The sequence below is a fragment of the Ranitomeya imitator genome, chromosome 2 (assembly GCF_032444005.1).
Source record: "Ranitomeya imitator isolate aRanImi1 chromosome 2, aRanImi1.pri, whole genome shotgun sequence".
Lineage (NCBI taxonomy): Eukaryota > Metazoa > Chordata > Amphibia > Anura > Dendrobatidae > Ranitomeya > Ranitomeya imitator.
The window spans coordinates 143,860,458-143,878,638 of NC_091283.1; the positions used below are offsets into that span (position 1 = coordinate 143,860,458).

The following is an 18,181-nucleotide window of genomic DNA, read 5'->3' on the forward strand; positions in this document are numbered from 1 at the left end:
CTACTGAGTCTGGTGTGCCAATCATCACCCTCCACCAATGAGTCTTGTGTGCCAATCCTCACGCTACACCACTGAGTCTGGTGTGCCAATCCTCACCCTCCACCACTGAGTCTGGTGTGCCAATCCTAACCATTCACGACAGAGTCTGGTGTGCTAATCATCACCCTCCACCAATGAGTCTGGTGTGCCAGTCATCTCCCTCCACCAATGAGTCTGGTGTGCCAGTCATCACCCTCCACCAATGAGTCTGGTGTGCCAATCCTCACCCTCCACCACTTAGTCTGGTGTACCAATCCTCACCCTCCACCACAGAGTCTGGTGTGCCAATCCTCACCCTCCACCACTTAGTCTGGTGTACCAATCCTCACCCTCCACCACAGAGTCTGGTGTGCCAATCCTCACCCTCTTCTGCAGCTTGACAATTCCTTTGCTGACAGCAAAGAAGCTAACAGTCAAGCAGAAAGCAGAGCTGGGCGGGGAATGGAGATAGGAAGAGCAGAAAATTGGGAAGTTCTTCCACTTGCCTAAAGCACTTCAGCCTCATTTGCATATTCATTCAAACACTGATTTCTCGGTAACAGTGGAACAGACTGGCTAGTTAAATGTGCCTGACAGATTCCCTTTAAATGAGTTCATCTATTGCACAAATATCATATGCCATGACTTTATAATCAGCATTTTTCTGGGGTCCCAGAAGCTGGGCACCCACTGATTATAAGATGATGGCATATCATAGAAATCAAGCAAGGAATGGGTAACCCCCTTTAGGCCTAAATTAACACCAAAAATGGTTGCACTTCCTAGTGTCACATTTACAAAAATGTCAAAAAGTGAAATTTGCTGATAGACTTGATGTATTTAATGTGAATTATGATGTGAGACCTCCAGAAAAGGGATGCCGGGGTCTGCTTCTTAACATTGGATTGGCTTCAGCAGCTGGGGAGAGGCGCACAAAAGCGTTTTTTGAAAATCCATCTAACAGAACACTAACAGAACACTGCTGGCGTCCGTCATGGGACAGATCCATCTCATACTAAAGCTAATAGACATTGTGGATATGATACTAATTGATTGTTACATGGGGACTATTCAGGACCTCAGCCGAGGGGGCATGGAGCGGGTGTTATACACATTCTGTAATATTAAGCTCCACGGCTCTGACACCTGTTCTCCGTCCCCATATACAGCTGCCCCACATCCAAACAGGCATTTATTTCATTCTAAACAGATGTCACAGTTCACATAAAACCTCCCTGCCATCTTCTAATGAAGAAAATATGAAACTTACAAGATTCAGCTTTTTGAAGAAGTTTTGACGTACGTAAAGGGTGTAAGCGCCTCCTAGCGTTAGCAGGGAGAAATGTTTCCGCATATCGTTTGGCCTGAGATCTAATGACCATTAAACCTGGTTATTATGTTCTTTAAACCAAGACTGGACAAAAGCAAGTAACTATTTTCCATGAAAATTGCTGCCGGTGCCATTATTTCTTCTGACAACTAGGGACATGCTCTTTACATGGGCCCATTAAGAAGGGTAAACCTAAAGGGGTGCTATAAGTTAGCATACAGTTTATTTGAATGTCCACGTTTCTAACATATACAATATAGACATGGTCTGGGAGGCCCACTGTCTTTCAACATAGAAATACTTCCAAAATTAAGTAGAATAGTAATAGGGAAAATGCGGAGCGCGGAGCAAATTTTGACCATGTGCCTAGCTAAGCCCATTTACCATTTCTTTCTCCCCTGGCACGAGAAGATGTCAGAGGGGCGGTGACACTGAGGGACATTCAGCAGATGCCCTGGACTGCATAGACCCAAATCCGGGACTGTTTGCTGTATCTGGAATGGTTGGGACTAGAGATGACAGATCGATTCACAGGAGTCTGGTCCAGAGTCCAGGACAGTGGTACCTAGCGGCTGGTCTCACTGCGAATCTCTTGCCTTCCAGTGTCCCCTATGCAGCTCTTGATTAGCCCTACATCATCTGTGCGTCCTGCTCATAACAGCCAGAACTTTTTTCACATTTTTATAATTTTTACATAAGTTTCATTATATGACATCCGGCTTTTTTGTGTCTGTAAGGTATTAACACATAGTGTAAATAATGTGTTTTCTCTTTTCTGCAGGCGTCCGCACCAAACTACACAATAACAATCTTCTCTTTTCTGCCTTTTCCCCTTTATCTGATGCATTCTTGGTGCAGATGTGAAGCAGCGCTTTTAATGTGTTTTTTATAGTATAGAACATCTTTGAAAAGCATTTACACTACGTGTGAACACACGGCCTCAGCCATACATTTTTATTGATTTTTTTATGTTTTTAACGTTAAAAAAAAAATCAATCACACCATTTTTTTATCGCATTTACTGATGACCTTAAATAATCTGATCACTCTATTGTATGGGTTATTATGATTATTCACTGATCTGTGATGTTTAGTTTTTATTTTTAAAAGAAGAGCAGTTAAAATTACATTATTTTCTAGTAATTCTATAGGAAGAAAAAAATGTTAGTTTTACTTTACGTCTAGAATACAGGGACATAGAAATGCACTGCTAAATACAGATGCATCTCTGGGTGTCAGTATTATCTGCCTGTGGGTTCAGAGCCTGCAATGCAAAGTATATTCAAGTATAGAAAATTCTCCCATCTTTGTCAGTGTAGGCTGTGGTCATACCTTTAGCTGCTGTCTGCAGTGATACAGGTTGTGGGTTTCATTCCCAGAGAGACCAGATCACAGAAAATAATTGTTTATTTAATTTAATGTAAGTGTGTGTAAAGCTGAGTTGCTGGCCCCACTCCCACCTCTGAGAAGAAGCTACTGAAGACATCACAGAGAAAACCCAAGTGGATGTCGGGACACAGCCCTGCTGGGATAACAGAACTACCCCACAAATCCGGGATGGTTGAGTGCTATGCATAAGTCTTGTCAATAGGGACTGAAAAAGACCATTAATCCCTACTGAGGTGTTTGTATGGACCATATCCTGGCTAAGACACAAATGGGAATATCTGTGACCATCGACCACATTTGGCCCTTTAGCTGTCTCTTTTCGGTCTTTGGACTTAAACAGCCTAAAGACTGGAAATCAAATGTAGCTAAGCAGCAGTGCATTGCAATGCTGGCAGCTTCGCAGGTCAACAATGTTGTGACCCTTCTGTCTGCTCCCTGCTCCTGGCTACAGTTCACCAATGAATCGTGAGTGGTGCACTGCTAATCTTAAAAGAGGACCATGATATATGAGTATCAGCAGGGGGATAGCAAGGAGTGGGGTTGTGTAGTGATTACTGAGTCGCCCGCCAGGGCCGTGGGGTACTCGGTACCGGGTCTGGTACTTAAAGGGGATGTCACGGTGGCTGCGACCCGGTCCGTGGCCCTGGGAGACCAATTAAAGGGGGAAAGGTCTTTAAAGGGAATTTGAAATAAAGTTTGTGTTCGTGACGCCACCTGTGGTATTCGGTCAGTGGGGACCAACGCTGCTTAATGGGGTCCTCTGGGGGGATGTTATGGCTGCTAGATAATATAACTTCCCACAGGTGAAGTAGGTCCCCAGGGCTCCTGGTGTATAGATGAGGATGGTGAATGGAGCAGTAAAGAACGGAGGACACAGGTTTGCAGTCTCTTTACCTGATTTACTGAAGACTTCAGGCAACCATAGTCAAGGGCACCAGATCACAGGTACAGGCAGGGCCCGGCTGGCTTGGAAGCAAATTCAGAATCCCCTTTACCAGGTGGAGCTAGAAGCCTTCCTATTAACGCGGTGATGTTGTAATCTCTTACTGCCTTTGGCTTCTGGCAAGGTCCTCACAATTCTCTCTGTCCTTCATGAAGGTTAGGACACAAACCCGTATGACAGGTGGCTCGAGCCTTTTTATAGGGTCTCTATCATGATCCGGGCTCTATGTGCCACTGTGCCTCCTGGGTATTAGGGCAGATAGGTGATGTGTAATCCAGCTGTCCTGACGGTTTCTGCTATGCCTCCTAGAGTCCGACACAACCTTGGTCTTCCGGCTACCAGAATCTGTGCTCAGCCAGGGAGGTAGCCCAAATGCTGCTCTGCTCCCTTGGTGTCTCTCCTGTGCTTCGTTCTCCTACATGCTCACTAAACACTGTTCTTCTCTTTCCCCAGGAGCTGCAGCAACTCTGGCTGCACGGCCCCTTCAGTCCTTCCAACACTTACTGTCTGACTGGTCTCTTCTCTGTCCTCCTGACAGACTATTTACTCACTTCCCCTCCAGCCAGAATATATATCTAGGGAAGTTCCCCTGAAAACCAGGTTCAGAGCTCCCCCTTCTGGTCTGGAGTGCGAATATGTTGTGTGCTTTGTGTTTACCTGGTGAAAGAGATCTTCCTTTGCTTCCAAGCGTGACATCACTCTCCCCTTGAGGAAAGCAATGCCACTGTGAGGACCAGGACCCTGGGGTGTCACATTACTGCTACAGTTATGGCTACTGTGATAACTAAGGCTACGTTCACATTAGCGTTTTGCGTGTTTGCGTCGGGCAACGCAGCGGCGACGCATGCGTCATGCGCCCCTATATTTAACATAGGGGACGCATGGACATGCGTTGTGCTGCATTGTGCGATGCATGCATTTTTTTGGCCGCAAGCGTCGGGCGCAGAAAACGCAACAAGTTGCATTTTTCTTGCGTCCAAATTTCAGCAAAAAAGGATGCATGCGTCGCAAAACGCAGCGTTTTTGCGTGCGTTTTTGCATGCGTTTTGGTGCGTTTTTATTTGCGTTGTGCGTTGCGTCGCCGACGCAGCGGCGCACAACGCAAATGTGAACGTAGCCTAATTGAGGAAATGGAGAAGAATGTCATCTGCGAGTAAATATTGAGCAGAATTAAGTTGAGCCAATAGGCTCTCCAAAACAGTCCCAGTTCTCATGTGGTCCTTGATATCGCAGGAGCATTTTAGCGAAAATCGCTAGTCTTAGCCCAGCTGATATCTGCGGGTTCAGCCGAAATTAGTCTAAGACTCTAATGTGTATGTGGGGGTCTTAGGCTTGGGTCACATGTAGCGCTCAAGGTATGACCTGTAGTATAATCACAAATAGAGCCCCTCTCTAGTGGGATCACATCTATAATATAACGCTGGGAGCGTCACTCTGTTCGAAGCCTTTATAGACTGCGCAGGCGCAAGCGCTGGCGCAGTCTGGCCCCCGCAGAGTGACGCTGCCAGGAGATCGCGGTATGCGTAAGCACTGAACGCATACCGCGATCTCCACCGGAGAGTCAGGGACCGCCAGGAGGGTAAGTATATTCACCTTTCTCCGTTCCAGCGCTGCGTGCGGCTCCGTCTCCCGGCTCCTCTGCTGTGACAGTTCAGAGGGCGCGATGACGCGCTTAATGCGCGCTGGCGCCGCCCTCTGACTTACCAGTCACAGGCAGAGGAGCCGGAGTGTGTCTTCAAGAAAATGGCGCCGGAAAGCGCGGACTGCGCAGGTGCCGATTCCTGCTGCCGGAATCGGCGCCTGCGCAGTCCGCGCTTTCCGGCGCCATTTTCTTGAAGACACTCCGGCTCCACTGCAGGTGTGTCTTCAAGAAAATGGCGCCGGAAAGCGCGGACTGCGCAGGCGCCGATTCCTGCTGCCGGAATCGGCGCCTGCGCAGTCCACGCTTTCCGGCGCCATTTTATTGAAGACACACCTGCAGTGGAGCCGGACGATAGGTGAGTAAGGTATTTTTTTTTTTATATATGGCAGCAGCATACGGGGGCATACACACTGGAGCGTCTTATGGGGGGCATATAATACAATGGTGGCGCAGGATGGGAGCAGCACATGACAGAACGGGGGCAGGATGGTAGCAGCACATGACAGAACGGGCGCAGGATGGCAGCAGCACATGACAGAACGGGCGCAGGATGGCAGCAGCACATGACAGAACGGGCGCAGGATGGCAGCAGCACATGACAGAACGGGCGCAGGATGGCAGCAGCACATGACAGAACGGGCGCAGGATGGCAGCAGCACATGACAGAACGGGCGCAGGATGGGAGCAGCACATGACCGAACAGGGGAGCAGGATGGGAGCAGCACATGACAGAACGGGGGCGCAGGATGGGAGCAGCACATGACAGAATGGGGGCGCAGGATGGGAGCAGCACATGACAGGATGGGAGCAGCAAATGACAGAATGGAGGCGCAGGATGGGAGCAGCACATGACAGAACGGGGGCGCAGGATGGGAGCAGCACATGACAGAACGGGGGCGCAGGATGGGAGCAGCACATGACAGGATGGGGATGCAGGATGGGGCAGCACATGACAGAATGGGGGCGCAGGATGGAGCAGCACATGACAGGATGGGGACGCAGGATGGAGCAGCACATGACAGGATGGGGACGCAGGATGGAGCAGCACATACCAGGATGGAGACCATATACCAATATAAATGCTCGCCACCCGGGCGTAGAATGGGTTCAATAGCTAGTACTGTATATCCTCGGATGCTGACCCTGACACTCAGGGTACGGGATAATGACGCTGACACTTGTGGTAGAGAATAATGCCGCTGACACTTGGGGTACAGGACAATGATGCTGACACCTGGGGTAGAGAATAATGTCGCTGACACTCAAGGTACGGGACAATGACACTGACACTTGGGGTATGGGAAAATGACGCTGACACATGGGGTAGAGAATAATGCCGCTAACACTTGAGGTATGGGACAATGACGCTGACACTCGGGGTACGGGACAATGACACTGACACTTGGGGTACGGGACAATGATGCTGACACTTGGGGTACGGGACAATGATGCTCACACTCGCAGTACTGGGAAATGATGCTGATACTTGTGGTAGAGAATAATGCCGCTGACTCGGAGTACGGGACAATGATTCTGACATGTGAGGTAGAGAACACTCCCACTGACACTCGAGGTATGTGATAATGACATTGACAATTGTTAGTGAAATTACATATAGAGCCCCCCTATATTAACACTCAGAGATTTATCCCAAAATTAGATGAAGGACATATAACTCAAAACCTACTCAATATCAACAAAGGACTGGTGCAAAAAGACCACAAACTGAGTAAAATCCAAAATATAGTATCTTTCTTGTACATATAAAATAAATACAATGAAATCTAAAACTGCTGGACACCATGTCATAGGGAACGAATACATCTTCACACAATAGCAGCCTTAGAAATATATATAAAAAGGCACATACCCCCAAAACCAAACACTAACCGCAAAGAATAGCTAAGTTAGATAGATTTTTCATTAACCATAGAATATGGGTGGATAATCTCAAGCAAGCGGTAATCCAAACTAAATTAAAGTACAGAGAATAAAGTGCTAGTGCCTATCATGTACTCCAAATAGAACTGCTGCACTACATAACAAGAAGGTTTTCTTCCTCCTGAGGAAGTCTTGACGAAACGTACGTTGGGGCGGCGGGGACTGGGTTCCACCGGCACATCAACCTGTTTTATTTGTAAAACATGTCGCATTTCTCCTAAAACCTTCTTGTTATGTGGTGCAGCGGTTCTATTTGGAGTATATGATAGGCACTAGCACTTTATTCTCTGTACTTTAATTTAGTTTGGATTACCGCTTGCTTGAGATTTTCTACCCATATTCTATGGTTAGTGAAAAATATATCTAACTTAGCTATTCTTTGCGGTTAGTGTTTGGTTTTGGGGGTATGTGCCGTTTTATATATATATCTAAGGCTGCTATTGTGTGAGGATGTATCCGGTCCCTATGACTTGGTGTCCAGCAGTTTTAGCTTTCATTGTATTTATTTTATATGTACAATAAAGATACTATATTTTGGATTATACTCAGTTTGTGGTCTTTTTGCACCAGTCCTTTGTTGATATATAGAGCCCCCCTGTAATGTAATGACAAAGAGAGCCCTCTTGAGTCGTATTAGTGAAATGCACCACTGAATTAATCCTAACTCATGGCTGGTAGAGTTATAGAGAGCCTGTCAGGCTGACCTGATTAGCTCCTTTTAAGTGATGGGCAACATCAGGACGCAACCCCAGCCACATGATAATCTCACCCTTAGGCCACGCTCACACGTTCAGTATTTGGTCAGTATTTTACATCAGTATTTGTAAGCCAAAACCAGGAGTGGGTGATAAATACAGAAGTGGTGACCTGTTTCTATTATACTTTTCCTCTGATTGTTCCACTCTTGTTTTTTTTTCTCACATTAGGATCACAAATACAACTGCATTTTATTGAAAAGTAGAGTATAACTGTATACAAAAGAAATCTTATAACTACCGAATAGTTGACAAGAATCATTTTATGTGCAAATTTTTGTTAATGCAATTTGTGCTATTACACCAGAATGTTATCACTACAGAGCCCACACAATGTGTTCTGAACATTACTCCATGTAAATAAGCGCGTGCCTTTCTAATGGTGCGTTTACACTGGGTGATAATGGGGAACAAGCGTTCTTAGACATGCTTGTTTCTCAGTGACTGGCCTGCCTAAATGGGCTGACAATTATCCAAGAAATATGTAAAACACTTATCGGTAGGAAAAAAAATAATTTTTAAACTTGCTTAAAGATTATCATGCTCGGCAGCACGGCATCTTGAATAAACTAGACAATGTGCTGCCGAGAACAATGATCTTATGAAGAATCGGTCAGTGTTTCTGAAATAGGCAATTAAATGGTCATCGATCATGTTACCATGTAGCCGACTGGCGGTCGTTTAACGGCTACAAGGAGCCATTGTAAATGCACCATAAGTAAGAGACACAAGTCTCACGGTTAAGTCTATACTGTGCCAAATTAAGATAGATGCTAGGATACATGACCGAAATTGACTAAGGACCATATACCCACACTATGCGCCAAATATGCCGTCACCCACCTGGGTCTAACGGGGCAGAGATTCTTTTCTTCAGCCGTCTCCAAGTCTTGGATGCTCTGTCTCTGAGGTGCTCTCTGTACATCCTGCTCTTCTCCTGTGTCCCCTCAGCCATTCTGCAGCTTGTCTCCTCACAATGGCCCCTAAAATCCAAGTCCAAGCAATGTGAGGAGGAGCCCCTGAGAGGCGCAGAACCCACCAGCAGCCTCCATCCAGAGCTCAGGAGCTGGAAGCTGCATGGAAACTGTGACACAGCCTTAGTGTGGTGAGCAGGGATTGTATGTGAGGGTTACGTGTCTGTCTGCAGGGCCTGGAGGGCAGGAGCGCCTATTTATAGGCTCCGCGTGTATGTATAGCAGTGCCCTGACTATGCCAGGGCCCTCACATACATGCAGTGTGCTCCCCTCCTGCTACAGCAGCATGCCCTGAATGCCTGCCATACCTCCACCCCACCAAATAAAGTTTACTATAAGGACCTTCCCCCTACTGTAACCTAACATTTGCCTGTAACTTGAAGCTCCTGCGCCCCAATGCAGAATCTGTAGTCGATCCCCCACCTTCCATGTGCCATTTATAGTCCTGGGGTCTTCTTCTCATGTGTAGAGACACCTTTTGGCCAGGTCCTGGGTGTGAACGCTACCTTGGTGCTCTGGTCTATAGTAGCAGTCATTTCCCATTACCGACGCCAGTACATGTACAGCAGTTTACTTTTTTTGTAGAAAAGAAAAAAAAGGAAGGAAAAAAGGGAATCTATTAAAAGCTTTTTAGAATCATCGTCTATGACTAACTCTTTCTCTACCTCCTCACTCGGAATCTCTGTTCCTCACAGGATCTCCTTCTCTGCTCTTTTCTTGTATGGTCATCACACAACCGTCTCCAAGATTTCTCCCGTGCACCCTCATACTCTGGTATTCGCCACCCCAAACTATCGGACTGTCCCCACCTTCACAACCCTGAAAAGCAACTTGAGAACCCATCTCTTCAGGAAAGCTTACAACCTGAACTAACCCTGCTGCCTCTACAGAACCATTTACCCCCATGTACCTTTCTCTTCCCTGTAGACTCTAAGCCCTCACAGGCCAGGTCATTCTCTTTTCCCTTTTCCCGTGGACTAGAGGGTGAATCATTGAGTTATGATTATTGCATTTTCTTACTACCTTATGTTGCATATGTACTGTATGTTCACTATTCTCATTTTATGCACTTTGAACCTTTTTTCATATGTACAGTGCCCTGAAATTAAAGAGAATCTGTTAACAGGTTTTTGCTACCTTATCTGAGATCTGCATGATGTAGATAAAGAGATCCTGAATCCAACGATGTATCACTTAGATTACTAGGTGCAGCCATTCTGACACAGAGTTCTTAGATTCAGCAATGGAGCAGAGCTGAGAAAGCTAACCCCGCCCACACCGGGCTCTGTATGTACATTGGCTATTGACAGTGAGGGGTGGAGCCAGACTAACATGCACTTGCCATAGAGTCTGGACAATGATAATCACTAGGTAATAAAATCTCCAGTGTAAGTAAACAATAATGCACAGCCTGATAAGTGACACATCATTGAAATCTGTGTTTTAATCCCTACCTCATGCTATCCTCAGATTACATTGCAAAAACCTGCTGACAGATTCCATTTAAAGGGTTACTCCCATCTCTGCCTTAAGCAAGGGGAACAACCCCTGAAATGGAGTTACTGAATCAGCCGAGTGAGATTGTGTTGTTTACGTAACCTCCATAGAAACGAATGGGAGTTGCGCCAAGAGTGTAGCAAAGCGAGCGCCGCTATCTCCACAACTCAGGAGTTATACCAACAGTGTAGCTCGCTTTGCAGGACTGTTTCAGTAATTCCCGGTCATTTCTATAGAAGCAATGCAAACAGAGCAGCGCAGCTGTGCTTGGCTGTTTTCATAACCCCACTTCTGCCATGGAAGGCCGAGTAGGGAATAACCCTTCAAGGACATTTTAAAACTTATCATTAACAATCATTATCATTAGCAATAAATATCGCTGATAAATAGCACTTGACTAACATTACATGTGTGTGGTGTCTGACTGCTCATTTTAGCAGCTAAACCACTGCCGTCCGTCTCATGGCCCCAACAATTGCAGAGAAGGGGGCTGGCTAACCTATTGTAATGAGGTCGTCAGCCGCCCCCATCACACACATAGGACAGTACGTGAAGCCACTGGGACCTACATCTGGAAGAATCACCTTTCTGAAACAGATAAAGCTAAAAGCAACATACATTTCACGTAATAATAGCAGTAATAAACTGTAATGAAATTAATTCTTAGCAATGTCACAAGAAAGCACGACTGTACTGGGCACAGTATCTCCAAAATGGCAGGTCTTTTAGGATGTTCCAAGCATACAAGGGTTGCCAACCACTAAAAGTGTTCCAAAAAAGAACAAGTGAACCATTGACAGGGTCATGGGCATACAAATCTCATAAAAGGCTAGCCCATTTGGCCTGATCCCGCAGAAGAGCTACTATACCGCACATTTCTGAAAAAGTCAAAGTTGGCTATGATGGAGAACAATTCACCACAAATAGGGATGCATGGCGGCAGACTGGTCACTATGTCCATGGAGACCAAGGTCTACCACCAAGAATGCCTATATGAATGAGCATTAGAGCTGGACGGTGGAGTGAAGAGAGAAAGTGTCCTGGTCGGATGATGCTCATTTTCTTTCACATTATGTGGCTAGTTGGGTGCGTGTGCATCACTGACCTGGGGAAGAGATGGCACCAGGATGCGCTGAGGGAAGAAGCAGGGACGGACATATCATTGGTGGAACCTGTGCAGCCACACAGGGGCCCAAAAGGAAAGGGGCCATTATCACCTCCAAAGCATGGGGAATTGTGCATTATGATATGCAATTGGACTGCAAAGGAACAATATACTGTTCTTGGGTGGGGACCCTTTTCTGTCTGTGTCCACCAGTGGGAAGAAGGCAAGCAGTGGAGGCCACAGGACAATGTTCTTCTTTGAGGCCTTCAGTCCTGGCATTCATGTGGATGTTACAATGACATGTACCAACTAGTTAGACATTGAAGCGAAAAATTAGTTCATCCCTTCATGATAACGGTATGTGCTGATAACAGTGGCCTCTTTTTGCAACATAATGCAGTGTCCTCCAGATTCGTCATGTCTCAGTCCAAGAGATCTCACCCATGTGTTGTTAATGTTTAGCATCAGATAACACAGAACATCTGCCACAATCGCTCAGAACTGTATGATGGCGAATGTCCCGTAGGTGAATGTACACAATAGTTTTATGTCCGGATTTTCATGTGACCCTGCACGGTACGCCATTGTCTCCGACCCTGCCTTCCCACTTTCGCTTCCTCTTGGGTCTATCTTTATCTACAGTATCTATGAATGTCCTCAGCATTTCACAGCAGACTTCATGTGATCCAGTCATCATTATGAGCTCCCAGCTGTCACTTCTGCATTTGGCTTCTGCCCCTCCCCAAAATCCCCCCTTTTCTCAGACACTTCAGTTCACATACACATGGGGTTGTCAAAAATAAGAGGTGGGGGAGGAGAAGTCCACAGAACAAATCCCCCCAGAGAACCCGTAGTGTTGTACAAGCAACAGCTGTGAAGATCAATCTACCAGAGTGAGTGCAAACAACACACTTGTGAAACAGGACAAAAAAGAAAAAAAAATTCTCTTTAGTCCAGACTGCGGATTACTCATCTACGGGCATAACCTGTGGACGGTTCTGGTACGCTGTGCAATCAGTAACCGTGCCCGATACACATTTGGTATCTCTGCTCTTGGCACTGTCATATTATATAATATACCATACAGCAAATATGTACATGTACAGCAGTGGGCAAGCCTGACTGTCACCCAGGCACCGTATGTGGGCACCTGGCAGCAAGGCCGGACCAGCCATCTGGCAATTCTGGCAAATGCCAGAAGGGCCTGTTTGGTCATGGGCCGCCTTGTCTGCTACGTTGTTAGCAGAATCGATGTTGTCAAGACACTCATACTGTTAAGATTTGTGATGGAGCACAAAGTTGCTGACTCCGTCACTTACCCCAGCAGGCCACGGGTATCATTAGAAATATTGGTCTTGTAGTAAATCTTCCTTTCCTCCATCCAAGGTAATATTAGTAATATATCCCATCTGGTTCATCGGGATGGGGACAACATGGGCCGGTGTGATTTCAAATGCCAGGACTGAATTTCATCTCCAGTCCGTACCTGCCTGGCAGCTCCAAAATGGCTACCACAAACAGCTTTGTTTCCCAGGACCCAGAAGTTACCTTGGCCTTCACCCTTTAACCCCTATACAGCAAGCTGGACTTACACTGGGGGCCCCGGGGCAAAGGACACAGAGTTAGCTGCTGTTTGATGGCACAGGCTGGCAAGAAGGATAGGTAGCCGGGTCAGATCCAAGATGTACAAAATCGTGAAGCAGGAGAAATGTTAATAAACTAACCGAGGTCGGGGAACAGAATATATTAGGATGAAACACCATATCCACACAACACGGTTAAGACTGCAGCGACCCATAGAAACTATTCTCCCACAAAGTGACGCCACACACGGATATTTCACATATAACTCTTTTATTTCTCTTTATAAAATAACTTGCTAATATCAACTTCAATTTTTTCTCTTTTGGCTTAATAATTAAGGTCGCAGCTTAAAACCGGCAAAAATTTGCCAACCAATCGGGTGTAGGGAGATTGACTGCCTTCCGGACTCCCGGTGCAGGTATCATCACCACCATCATATCCACCCATTCCGCCGCTGCGACTGAAAGAAAAAACCAAAACACAAGGGAGGGAGGGAGGGAGACAGGTCCGGGTCCAAGTGAGGGGATCCGGAAAAGCAGGGAGAACGCGCCCACCTCTTTTTGAATGGGGCCCCGCCCCACGAGAAAGCCCGGCCCCCAGAAGCACAGCGACGTCACCCCGTGGGAGACCGGGTAAGAGCCATGTTAAGGCCCTGCAGTCAGAGGACAGCGGGAATACCGCGGTGTCCCACAAACCTGGAAGCACAAACATTGACTGACAGTGGGTACTGGCTCTCAGAGGTTTATATAGTGAAGCCTCACCCAGTGCTGGCAACAGGAAGGAACCCAAACAAGATAAATCATATAGCTTCTAGACTGGCAGAGCCGCAAGTCTTAAGGCCCCTTCACATTTAGCGACGCTGCAGCGATACCGACAACGATCCGAATCGCTGCAGCGTCGCTGTTTGGTCGCTGGAGAGCTGTCACACAGACCGCTCTCCAGCGACCAACGATGCCGGTAACCAGGGTAAACATCGGGTAACTAAGCGCAGGGCCGCGCTTAGTAACCCGATGTTTACCCTGGTTACCATGCTAAAAGTAAAAAAAAAAAAACAGTACATACTTACCTACAGCCGTCTGTCCTCCAGCGCTGCGCTCTGCTTCTCTGCTCTCCTCCTGTACTGTCTGGGAGCCGGAAAGCAGAGCGGTGACGTCACCGCTCTGCTTTCCGGCTCACAGCCAGTACAGGAGGAGTGCAGAGCACAGCGCTGGAGGACAGACGGCTGTAGGTAAGTATGTACTGTTTTTTTTTTTTTTACTTTTAGCATGGTAACCAGGGTAAACATCGGGTTACTAAGCGCGGCCCTGCGCTTAGTTACCCGATGTTTACCCTGGTTACCAGTGAAGACATCGCTGGATCGGTGTCACACACGCCGATCCAGCGATGTCTCCAGGGAGTCCAGCGACGAAATAAAGTTCTGGACTTTATTCAGCGACCAACGATCTCCCAGCAGGGGCCTGATCGTTGGTCGCTGTCACACATAACGATTTCATTAACGATATCGTTGCTACGTCACAAATAGCAACGATATCGTTAACAATATCGTTATGTGTGAAGGTACCTGTGTGAAGGTATCGCTGCAGCGTCGCTAAATGTGAAGGGGCCTTTAGGAATAAATAGGATTGATGCTGTCAAGCATGACCCGCAACAAAGGCACGGCACCATGTAGCGGGCAAAGCAGAAACCAGCACAGGTGTTACACACTGCCCAAACTGGAGTAATGTCTAGGCTGTATGCCAGCATAATGGCTCAGTTTATACCTCAGTATTTAATAATGTAGATATAGACCGTTATACATTATTATGGCACTTGGATACAATCTCTATCTCACACCTAGAAAAGCCACAGAGAGAATTTGTAACAATTGAAAAAAAGGACTTTTACGAGCATGTAGTTTCTTAATTTTTGTTAATTTTTAAAAATAATTAAGTGAGTGCATTTAGCAGCAAAAAGACAAGTGACAGACTGTAAAGCCATGCCCCACTCCGATGTGGACCTCTAACACCAAGTGACCAATGCACCTCTAAGCCTGTCCATTGCCCACACCCACGCTCCTGTCCAGCATGGTAGCCATAAGGCAATGCTCTGTGTCCCTTATGGGGGCTCCACAGTATTTGTCTGGGTGGAGAAACAGCTGTTTTTTAAACAACATTTTAAGTAAATGGAGAAGACAAAGGTTATACAATCCTGCTATGAGACACATCAAAGAATCTCACTATGTAAAGTGGATGTATAAGAATATAAGAAGAATCATCTGGTTTTAGGTTTGAGGGAAAGTTGTAGTTATAGGGTATGTAAACTTTTGCAACCATCTTTTATTGCTCTAAACCATTCCAAATGAAAGATGACGCAGCTCTGCATATAGTCTCCGGCTGTATATTGCCTGTCGTTTTGTGTTTACAGCTCCAATGCAGACACATGAATCTCCATGGTTACAGGTGACAAACAATCCCTATGTATAATGTGATTCTGTAGTGTTATTCCTTTATAGTGGCCCCTTTGTTTTTTTCCTAAACTACAGGCCATAAGAAAAAAGGCAGATGATAGTAAGTCGTACGAGACGACGGGATAAGACTACACAGGGCTTTTTTTTTGTTGTTAAAATTGTGGTTAATTGCCGTAAATACTGCATGAAGGCAAAATGTCTGGCCTTACGATGATTAATTTTCCACAGTTTCACAATAAGAGCTGCAATAAATTGAGATTTAATCCCATTATTTGAATAAACCCTAAGGGCTGATGACACAACCGTACACGTCTGTCTTCTACAGGTCCATAATAGAGGTAGCAGCTTTCTACTGCATTGCCATAGGGGACATGCAGAAGGTTTCTGCTGAATTGTGTACATATTCACTAATAATACTGTATATTGCCTCTTACAGGGGATATCTCTGTGGAGCTGCCCTGCGAATCGCTCAGTATAGTACACCTATGGGCACTCAAGGTACTAAAACGCCACATAATAAGAGAGGAAGATTTGTATCTCTGAGGAGCTTCCATACTGCAGTTGTGTTGTCATTGCCACATAGCACAATGCGTTAGACGGAGGCCTAGTTTACTTCCGACTCACATTAGTTTCTATCTTAATATCATTTTTATACTCATTATAATAATCGAAACTGAAATCTATCCACTCTGCTGGCCAAATCATAATGAAAGCAGCTTCTGAGGGCTATCACATGCCCCGTCCAGACACCCATGACTGTGAAATGTTAGTGAGAGGTGACCTGAGGTTGAAGTGTTGACGTCCCTCACATCAACGCAGCCACTTCAGTCAGCTCTTCATCGCTGTCCTGACCTTTCCAAGTCCATTAATGTCAAACATTATCAATCATTATGTATCAATAACACAGTCCCAATCACACCATTAAATCACTGTCTGGGGGGTTCATTGTAACAACCAAACTATCACATTGCAGGTCCTTCTGTATGTAAGGCTTCTGTATGGGCGCATTATTGTATTGTGGCATTAAGCGCTCGCCGATTGGCACATTTGCTGATCAGCAGTTGTTTATTATCCTGCTTAGATAGGCTGATCGTACTCATATGCGCACCGGACGATAAGTAATTAATTGTTCAGCACATATACGGAGCCATTGCTATCGGCAGCACATGTCCTGTTTACACAGGGGCGGAGATATCATTGGTGCAACCTGTGTGGCCATACAGGGGCGCAAGAGGTAAGGGGGCCACTGCCACCTTCAAAGCAGGTGGAGTTTTTCACTATGAAGAGGCATTGGGCTGCAAAGACTACCGCTGACGTCACTTAGGCTGCGCTGACTCCCCACCTGACCCGCAGTGAACTGACAGCGTGGGAAAATGTTCAGAAACTTTCCCACACTACAGAGCTCATGTCCGGTCACGCAGGGAGGCTGTGCAGGCAGCTTTCCATTCATTCCTCCGTGGTTTACAGCCCGGCCGATAGAATTAGCACCACTCAGAGTTGTAAACTAAATTACTCCTTGAGATGGATTGCAGCGTGGACAGATATGGGATATTATTCGTTTTTTATTGCTTTTTTTTTTTTTTACAGAAGAACGAGGGCTTCGCTTGGATTGAGAGTGCAATAAAGATGTTAAAACCTGTGTGTTTCATTATTTAATTAAAAGACTTTATTCTTAATGTGTGTGTGTATTTTTAACCCTTTCATACTATTGCATTAATAATGGATAGGTGTCTTATTGAAACCTCTCCATTATTAACCAGACTTAATGTGACCTTACAATAGCAAGGTGACATTAACCCCTTATTACCCCATATGCCAATGCTACAGGGCAGTGGGAAGAGAGAGGCTAAGCGCCAGAACAGGCACATCTTACAGATGCGCCTTTTCTGGGGTGGTTGGTTGCAGATGTTTTTAGCTGGGAAGGGGGGCAATAACTATGGTCCCTGTCTAGGCTATTAATATCTGCCCTCAGTCACTGGCTTTCCCTCTCTGGCGGAAGAAATTGCGCGGGAGCCCACACCAGTTTTTTCCGTGAATTAATCCTTTAATTTAATACCTACAGCTCCAAAATGTTACACACACACACTACTAACATTATTAGTGAGGGACATATAAAAATCTAACGGACATGCGATAGTTTACTGTATGTAAACCATGTCTCATATCCTGTCGGGTTCTGTAATGATTTAGCAAAAGCCGACAATTTAACTATCGGCTATTCTGCTCTGCTATCTAGCTCTGTATGAATTATAAATATATACCGGTATATATATGTGTCTCACTGACATACAGTTAGGGCCAGAAATATTTGGACAGTGACACAAGTTTTGTTATTTTAGCTGTTTACAAAAACATGTTCAGAAATACAATTATATATATAATATGGGCTGAAAGTGCACACTCCCAGCTGCAATATGATAGTTTCCACATCCAAATCGGAGAAAGGGTTTAGGAATCAGAGCTCTGTAATGCATAGCGTCCTCTTTTTCAAGGGACCAAAAGTAATTGGACAATGGACTCTAAGGGCTGCAATTAACTCTGAAGGCGTCTCCCTCGT

At 45.8% G+C, this 18,181-nt stretch overlaps 1 protein-coding gene across 2 annotated transcripts in view; it reads right to left on the reverse strand.

The window, feature by feature from the left end:
* STARD8 (StAR related lipid transfer domain containing 8) overlaps nt 1-18,181 on the reverse strand; it is a 236,750-nt gene that overhangs the window by 135,039 nt on the left and 83,530 nt on the right. The window contains exon 1 of one of the 2 annotated variants that reach the window (XM_069747335.1): nt 8,862-9,104. The exons of the other annotated variant lie outside the window; for it this stretch is intronic. Coding sequence (XP_069603436.1) covers nt 8,862-8,973 — 112 coding nt within the window. The 5' untranslated portion in view covers nt 8,974-9,104. Of the gene's footprint in view, nt 1-8,861; nt 9,105-18,181 lie in introns of those variants that run through there. 2 annotated transcript variants of the gene reach the window in all.